The 8,575-nt window shown below is 47.5% G+C and overlaps 1 protein-coding gene across 5 annotated transcripts in view; it reads right to left on the bottom strand.

Annotated features, from left to right (window-relative positions):
- Positions 1 to 8,575, bottom strand: part of GARRE1 (granule associated Rac and RHOG effector 1) — a 118,763-nt gene continuing 110,188 nt past the window's right edge. For all 5 annotated transcript variants that reach the window (XM_006171591.3, XM_027769535.1, XM_006171590.3 and 2 more), the window contains 4 exons: positions 5,473 to 5,638; positions 4,063 to 4,200; positions 3,069 to 3,147; positions 1 to 2,587 (listed from right to left, as the gene is read on the bottom strand). In XM_006171591.3, coding sequence (XP_006171653.1) covers positions 2,279 to 2,587; positions 3,069 to 3,147; positions 4,063 to 4,200; positions 5,473 to 5,638 — 692 coding nt within the window. In that variant the 3' untranslated portion in view covers positions 1 to 2,278. The remainder of the gene's footprint in view (positions 2,588 to 3,068; positions 3,148 to 4,062; positions 4,201 to 5,472; positions 5,639 to 8,575) is intronic.

Raw genomic sequence — 8,575 nt, 5'->3', positions numbered from 1 at the left:
TTATTAAATGTATATTTTTAATAAAGCCAATAGTTATTTTACTTATAGGAGCTTTAAAAGTAAGATACAAAATGTAGAGTTCCAGTTTGGAAGCATTGTAACTATTCACACAATGTCCTGCTGATGCCCGAGCAAGGCAGCCACGCCCGGCCACGAAAGGACACACACACTCACACACGCACACACATGCGCTCTGGCGAGACCCCTCTGCCAAGCGCAGCACCTGGAATTACCAGTGTTCAGAGCAAGGTGGTGCTGGGAACACAGCACCTACAAGGAGACCACACAGACAGCTTCACACGGTCTCACAGCCCATGGAGATGCAATTACAAAATGTCTTCCATAATAAACAAACTGGAAAGTGACAATTAGCAATGTCACTCTTGCTGGGGCATCAGGGGCTGACCTCTGACCCAGGCAAGGTCTTTGGGGGAGGCACTATTAAAACAAGAGTACTTCAGTATAATAGAACTCCAGATACGGGGTACTGTGGACACGTTACTGAAGGAAATAGAAAACTATCTTACAAGTGAAACAGCCACAAACAACGTTAACAAAGAGATTAGTGTGCACACTGGGACGACGAACACAGACGAGAGCCACGCAGGGTTGGTGCAAAGCACGTGCCTGGAAAAGTCTATGTACAAAACAGTTCTCTGTAAACATGGTGAGGTGAATGTTCAGAACCCATGGTGAAAGGATCGTAAGTACAGGCAGCAATGGCATCCCCACACAGCACAAAAGACAACACCCGAGGCCTGGAAACAGCCTGACAACACAGTACTAAAAATTCAGGTGGCTGGGCTCAGACACCCTAAGGGTCCTCTATAGTGTGTGTGTATGTGTGTGTGTACGTACATATATATATCTATTCTTTTTGGTATTTTTAAATATAAATTTACTTATATCCATAGAAAAATGAGAACATAAGTGTGTTATTACAATCTTTGCTGGAAAAGCTTATATGGAGTTAGAAAGAATAAACCATTTATTAGTAGTTAACATATATTAAAATGGTTTAATGATTTAAGAAAATATAAAAAAAAATATTAATACTGTCAAACTTTCATACCAGAAAATATTATGGATTTTTCTCAATTAGACTTTTTCAAAGATGAAATATGAAAAATTTAAATAAGTTTTATATAAAGAACTTTCTGTAACCTCAATTAATATACAGTGGGATATGTCTAGTCTATATAGATATATTTATTATTATTTCTCAATTTAAGCACCATTCAATTCTTCTGGATCCATTCTGGCTGGAAAATACCCCTAATTCCACAGGATGTAATCTGTTTAATGGCACAAGTTAATTGAAAATGAGGTGGATTTTTTTCTTTTTTAAAGAAAAGTCTTTCATTCCTATCTTATATCTTAATTGGTTTGTCTCCTGAACCAGCTCACAAGTGTCATTGCAATTTCAAGTACAGGTGTCTCTGTGCAGCCCCTTGACCGCACCCCACTCTGAGGTCTATGCGGTGGCTCTGGCCATGTGTGCAGGGATGAGGGAGCAGGTGCAGGCACCTTGTCCCTATTGGCACAACGACAGTGGCCAGCTGGCTCCTCTCCATGCACCATCGAGAATATGCCTGCAATCAGCTTTACAATTCTGCTTTTGTAAACCTGGGAAAGGCCACAGCCCTGGCTGCCTACCCACAGAAAACCCAGGCAATCGCTTCTGATCACAAATATGCTATACTTGCCCATTTTGTGTGAGCTTAAATAAAAATAGTGTTGAACAAACCTCTAGCCAGTATATCTGTTACCTTAAAATATTTCGATGCATTTTAGGCAGGAGATGTTTTAACTAAAAACCTACATGAAAAATAGCTATGAAATACAGTGACTGGTGTGATCATCACTCAGTGGGTTAAGGAGAGAAGAGGGTTTCAGAAGAATGGTCAGTTTTGCTCTTAGCCTCCAGGCCTCCCCAATACAGGGCAGGACTAAAAAACATTTTGAGCTGTGTTTCTCAAACCTTGGCCGGCGGCTGCCTACATCAGAATCACCTGAGGTGCTCATGAAGCATGCAGATTCCCCCAGCATCCCCCTGAGGGTCAGAAACCTCCATCCTCAGCTGGCTCTCTGAAGTCGGATGCCTCCAGAGTATGAGAAGCCAGACTTTAAAGGCTTGGAGCTGCCAACCCCAGCCCCAAGGAACCCTCCCCGGGACAGAGGTACTCTGGTCCTCATGGGGGCTGGTGTCAGTTAGTCAGCTGTGTGGCAGGGACACTCACCCCAACAGCCCTGGGCAGGCAAGCAGGTTGTTCCTGGGTCAGTACTGGGGCAAGTAGGCAGGCCTGCGCTCAGCCTTCCCAGGGAAGGCCTTGAAGCCCTTGGGTGTTGCCTTGTGTGCTGGTGGGGGTGGGGGCTGTGGTGGGGTCTGCACATAGGTGAAGGAGGCAGCACTGCAGTCGCTGGCCGCAGCCCACACCGGGGACTGTAGCATCTGCATGGTGTCACTCCACTGACTGCCAGGGCTGGCGACTGCGTAGAGTGGTGCACTCGGGCTGGGCAGTGTGCTGGGCAGCGGGGAAGGGTGTTGCCAGGGTGCTTTGGGTGGCCACGTTTTGGTTTTGTTATCCTGAGAGACAGAAGAAGGTTCTTAGTGACATTTCTGGCAGTTTACCATCTCTTCCCTCAGTCCCAGATCTTGGCCTGTATTCCCACCCGGAAGGGATGGCTCGATGACAGCCCCACCTCCCTGCTGCGGAGCCCAGCAGAACTCTGGAGCAGCAGCAGTGTTCTGTGCTGCACTGCCCCACGCTGCCTCATATGGCAGGCAGCCCCTCACCACGTATGCAACTGTGGAAGTGTGTTTTTATTTATATTTAATTAATTTAAATTGAAACAGCCACACATGGTGAGTGGCTATCACATTGGACAGAACAGCCTTGAGCTTCCTCTCCATGTGGCTCTGTCAGCTGAGATGGTGAATCATGTAGGCGGAATCATAAGGAAAAATGGATTCACCACAAGAAAGACCCCTTATTGCTTAGGCCCTCTGAAAACTGAAGCTTTGCCATCTGCCCATGGTCCGTGCCCACAAAGCCGGCTGGCAGTACCTGGTTCACATCCTCCACTGTGGTGAGGAGAGGCGGCGACGGCAGCGTGCTGGTCTCCTGCTCTCCACTGCTGTGCTTCCTGCAAAAGTGAGAGCCCAGGGCAGTGGCTGCTGGGCTTCCTGCTCAGCTCACCTCCAAGGGACACCTGCTGCCCTGTTCCCGTGTCTCCCTGCCCAGGTCCCAGGTGGGGGGGTCCTGGGTCCACTGCATTCCAAGGGCACGGGCACACGCATGGCCAGCACTGAATCCATGTGAAGACCCAGGTAGAAGACAGCTATCCACAAGCCAAGGAGAGATGCCTCAGAAGAAACCAGCTCGACCAACATCTTAGATTTCCAGCAGCCAGGACTACAGAAAACAGGTTTCTGCTGGTGAAGCCACTTGGACTACGGCAGCTTGTTATGGTGGCCCTAGCAAATGCATCCAGTGGTTATGAGACTTAAGTGAGAAGATGTGTGTGAAGTGTTTAACCCAGGGCCTGGCATTCAGAAGGCACTCTGCCTTCTGCCAGTGAGCACTGTCATCACCTTCATCCCTACTCTGTGTGCCCTAACTCAGGGCCTGTTGGTGAGACCCAGTTCCAACTTGGTTGTGCCAGCCCTGCTCCTCCCACAGAGAGGGCTGCCTCCAGCACGGCACAGACCAGCACGCAGATCTGTCTTCTGAAAGCCCCTTTGCCTATCTTTTCAGCATTTCTGGCTGCCATGAGACTGGTTCGGTTAGCAAAACCCAATTCAATATTAGGTCACCTGGACTACATGCCCGTGTGATGGTCCCATAGAAGCCTCACCAGATGAGGCCAGCTCTTCCTTGTGGAAAACACCTCCGGAAGGTGCTCCTGAGAGGTCTTCAGTCAGTGCTGGCAAAGCCCTGCCACTCCCTCACACAAGGCAGACAGTGAGTGAGGGGGTTCCGCCCTTGCCAGAGGGATAAAGCTGTGGGCCACTTTCACGTGCCCCTCTTCCCTCTCCTTGGCTTATGAATCTGCTCATACCTTCTCTGTTTGACGGCAGCAACGAGGTCAGGCCCTGAAAACATGGAGAACAAGCTGTCGCCGTTGGCTGAGGACGTCTCATCACTTGAGCTGGCCGAGTCTCCCTGGGTGGCTGACCAGCTGCCATGCAGGCCATCGCTGAAAGCCAGAGAGAGAGAGAGGCTAGTCCCAGGCTTCCTGTGGCCACTGGACCCTGGCTGGACAGCCCCAAGGCAGCCCTTAGCCTCTGGCTGAATCCTGAAAGGCCAGTTCCTACCCTGCTCTCACCTCATAACCAAAGTGTGGTCTTTCATCAATCTTTTCTTTTTTTCTTTTTTTTCCCCCATCAACCCTTTCTAAAAACATGATGTTTTCTTCCTTTCCCTTATTATTATTATTTATTTTTTTTGGAGAGGTTTTTGCTATAGGGAGTGTGTGCTCACCAGAAAGACAGAGAGAGACAGAAAGCGAGAAATCACCCCCCAGGGGGATGGCCACACCGCAATCCCTTCTCCTCCATTCTCCTCTTGGGATCTTGGGCACACATGCACATGCACCCAGCATGAGTTTAAGCCACCAGGCCCAAGACTCTAACTGTGGTCGACTACATAGGAGGCCCAGTGACATAGCCATTACGCCAACTACTGGTCCCTTCCCTTATTAAAAAAGTAATACATAGTTATCCTTTTTTAAAAATTTTATTTATTCATCTACTTAATTTTTAATTTGACCAGAGAGAGAAAAAGAGAAAGAGAGAGGAAGTAAGAAAGCAAGCCACCAGGTCTGGGACTCGAACAGTGGTCGGCCATGTGGGAGTGTGCAGCACTTTAACCACCATATCATTTCTTGATATTCCTCTCAGAAGCCTGTGGTTTGCATATGAAATTTATTTAGAGAAAACAAAAGTGATGGTCTTTACCTGCTCAGATGTAGCAATATGGGGTGTGAAAAATCTCCACTTGTCTTTACAATAAAAAAATCTACAATTCTCTCAACATCCTAGAATCTTTGCTTTTTGTAGACTACCATAGTAGCATTCCATAAATCAGGTGGGTTTCATAGCCACACTCATTTCAGTATAAAGATTACTTATTTCACAAACACTATCAAATAAGATGTTTGTCTAGGCTTAAGAATCACCTTGAAAACCATAGATTTACACCAATTCTGTGTTCACAGCAACACATCACACCCATTGGCATCCTACAGTCACACAACTCTGAGCACTAGGGGGAGGTCAGGTGGCTCCCTCCACTGGGGTTAGTGTCTGCCTGATCCACAGAGCTCCCCAGGGTGGGTAGTCGTATCTAAGGTGGCTTGGAAGTGAACTTCCTGATGAGACAGCATGAAGGTCACTGAACTTCCTTCTCACGGGCCCCAGGGGGAACATGGAAATCCCAACTCAGCTTCTCTGTCATACCCAGCACTCACCCTTCCGTGAAGAACTCTGGGAAAGGCCAGGTCCGATGGGCATCATCCATGGGTGGCCAGTGACCACGGGGATTGCCCGGACGGCGACCATGCTGGGCTTGCCGCTTCTGCTGCATTGCCTGGCTCACTCCTGCCACATAGCGTGCAAACTCTGGGTCTGAGCCCACTGCATGGAGACAAAGGAACAAAGACGGTTTGGGGCTAACCTTCCTCTCGGTTCCTCTCCTCCCCTCTGAGGAGGTACTAATCACACACACGATGGAGTGGTAAGGAGTGGCAGCACTGTGTCTCAGGGTGGGCTGCAGGCTATGCTCAGCACTCTGCGATGGGGAGGGATGCGCTTGGCACAAAGGTTTGAGGTTGGGGCAGGGTGTGTGCCCAGACTGTCTCGGATAGAGGCAAAATGACATGAAAGACAGAAAAAAGCTTTGATTTACCCATAACTAAATTATAATTGGTTGATTTTTTTTTTTGAGAGGTTTTCGCTATAGGGTGCGTGTGCTCGCCAGATAGACAGAGAGAAACATAGAGACAGAAAGCGAGAAATCATTCCCCAGGGGAGATGGTCACGCCGCAATCCCTTCTCCTCCATTCTCCTATCGGGATCTTGGGCACACATGCACACGTGCCCGGCATGAGTTTTAAGCCACCGGGTCTGGGATGCTAACCGCGGTCGACTACTTGGGAGTCCAGCGACATAGCCATTGCACTAACTGCTGGTTCCCCATAACTAAATTATAAAGAGAAACCCTAGCTACTTTAAAATTTTCCAGTATCTTGGGACTATGTACCTAAAGTTGGTACCTAACAATTAAGAAAGTCAGATGGTGATGTCTATCCCTCTCTCTCTCTTTCTGAAGAAAAAAACTTTTTTTTTTAAAGAGAGATTTTTTGCTACAGGGCGTGTGTGCAAGCCAGAGAGAGACCAAGAGACAGAAAGCACAAAATCACCCGCCCCCACCAGGGTGGATGGCCACACCATAATCTCTCCTCCTCCATTCTTCTTTCAGGATTTTGGGCACTCATGCACACGTTCCTGGCATGTGTTGGTTTTTTTGTTTGTTTGTTTTGGTTTTTTTAATATGTATTTAATTTTATTTACTTTTTTTTTTTTGGGGGGGGTAGTTTTTGTTATAGGGTACGTGCACTCCCCAGAAAGACAGAGAAAGGCAGAAAGACAGAAAGCAAGAAATCACCCCCCCAGAGGGGATGGCCACACCGCAATCCCTTCTCCTCTATTATCCTCTCAGGATCTTGGGCATGCATGTACACGTGCCCGATCTGAATTTAAGCCACTGAGTCCAGGACTCAAACAGCAGTCGACTACATGGGAATCCAGCAACATAGCCATTATGCCAATTGCTAGTCCCTACTTTATTATTATTATTATTTGCTATAGGTCACACGTGCTCATGAGAGAGAGAGAGAGAGAAAATGAAAACACCAGGTCTAGGACCTGAACCATGGTCAGTCATGTGGGAGTCTAGCATCTCAACTACCACGCCACCTGCTGGTCCCTTGGTGTGAATTTTAAGCTGCCAGGTCAAGGACTCAAACAGGATATGGGAATCCAGCAATGTAATCATTATACTTACTATCCGCTGGTCCCAAGAAATAAACTTATAAAAAAGAAGAAGAAGGAAAGGAAAGGAAGAAACACCCAGAACGAAAAGAGTAGGATTTGTAAGCTAAAGATATAAAGAAGGGCCTTGGGCCCTCGAAGGCTCAATAGAAATCAAAGACAGTATAATTGGGTCAAACACTGTTTACACTCTGGATTTAGTTATGTAGGTATCAAAAAACAGACAATGTATCATCAATTAAGAAAATGTGCCAAGTCTATCCCAACTGGTGGCTTGCTGTTTCATGGCAAGGTGAGCTATTCACGCTTTTTGAAATGCAGGACTGTAGGCAAAACCTCTGCTCCTTGGGTGACCTCCTCTTAAACAAGGAGAGCACAGTAGCAGTATGAGGAACTTTTAGCTGGGTGTTTTAGCACAAATCTCTTCTCTGGGGACCAGCAGTTAGCGTAATGGCTATGTCGCTGGACTCCTACGTAGTTGACCGTGGTTCGCATCCTGGACCTGGTGGCTTAAAACTCACGCCAGGTGTGTGAGCGTGCGTGCCCAAGATCCCGAGAGGAGAACGGAGGAGAAGGGATTGCGGTGTGGCCATCCCCCCTGAGGGGTGATTTCTCGCTTTCTATCTCTCTGTCTGTCTCTGGCTGTCTGGCGAGCGCACGTGCCCTATAGCGAAAACCTCTCAGAAAAAAAAAAAAAATCTCTTCTCTGGTTTACTTATAAAAATATTTGCCATAGGGCCAGCCGGTGATAGTGGTTAAGGCACCGGACTCCCACATGGCTGACCATGGTTGAGTCCTGGACCTGGCAGCTTGAAACTCATGCCAGGCACGCATGGTGCATGCATACCTGAAATTCTAAGAGAATGGAGAAAGGACTGTTGACATGGCCATCCCTCCAATGGGGTGCTTTCTCACCTGTCCCCACCCCCGGGAGCACATGTACCATAGAGCAAATAAAACAAAAAAAAATTGCTGCTGGGGGCCAGGCAGGGTTACTGTGGTAACACAATGGACCCACATGGGAAATGTCCTGAGTTTGCATCTCGGGAACTCCCTGAGCAGTTCAGGTTAATGCATGCCCATGCTCAGAGCTGGCTGAAACTGGGGGTGGACTGTGGCATGAATACCTTGTCCCTGTTGGAGGTACCTATCTCTCTCTCCCTGTAGAAATAGATAAGCTTAAAAAAAAATCTGTTATCTTTTATCAAGTGTCTTAACAGCATTTTTTAAAAAATTTTTGCTATACGGCACATGTACTTGCCAGAGATAGACAAACAGAAAGAGATGAGAGAGATGAGAAAGCACCAACTTGAGGGGGAATGGCCATGCTACAATCCCTCTCTTCCATTCTCCTCTCAAGATTTTGTGCACGTGTGTACATGTGCCAGGTGTGTTTTTCTTTTTTAAAAAAAATTATTAGAGGGGCCAGCAGATGGTGTAATGGCTAGGTTGCTTGACTCCCATGTAGTCAACAGTGGTTCAAGTCCCAGACCAGGGGGCTTAAACTCACCCCGGGCGCCT

This window comes from Tupaia chinensis, unplaced genomic scaffold (assembly GCF_000334495.1).
Source record: "Tupaia chinensis unplaced genomic scaffold, TupChi_1.0 Scaffold149922_1, whole genome shotgun sequence".
NCBI lineage: Eukaryota > Metazoa > Chordata > Mammalia > Scandentia > Tupaiidae > Tupaia > Tupaia belangeri.
Note: the sequence above shows the minus strand (reverse complement) of the source record. Positions and strands in the feature narration are given on the sequence as shown.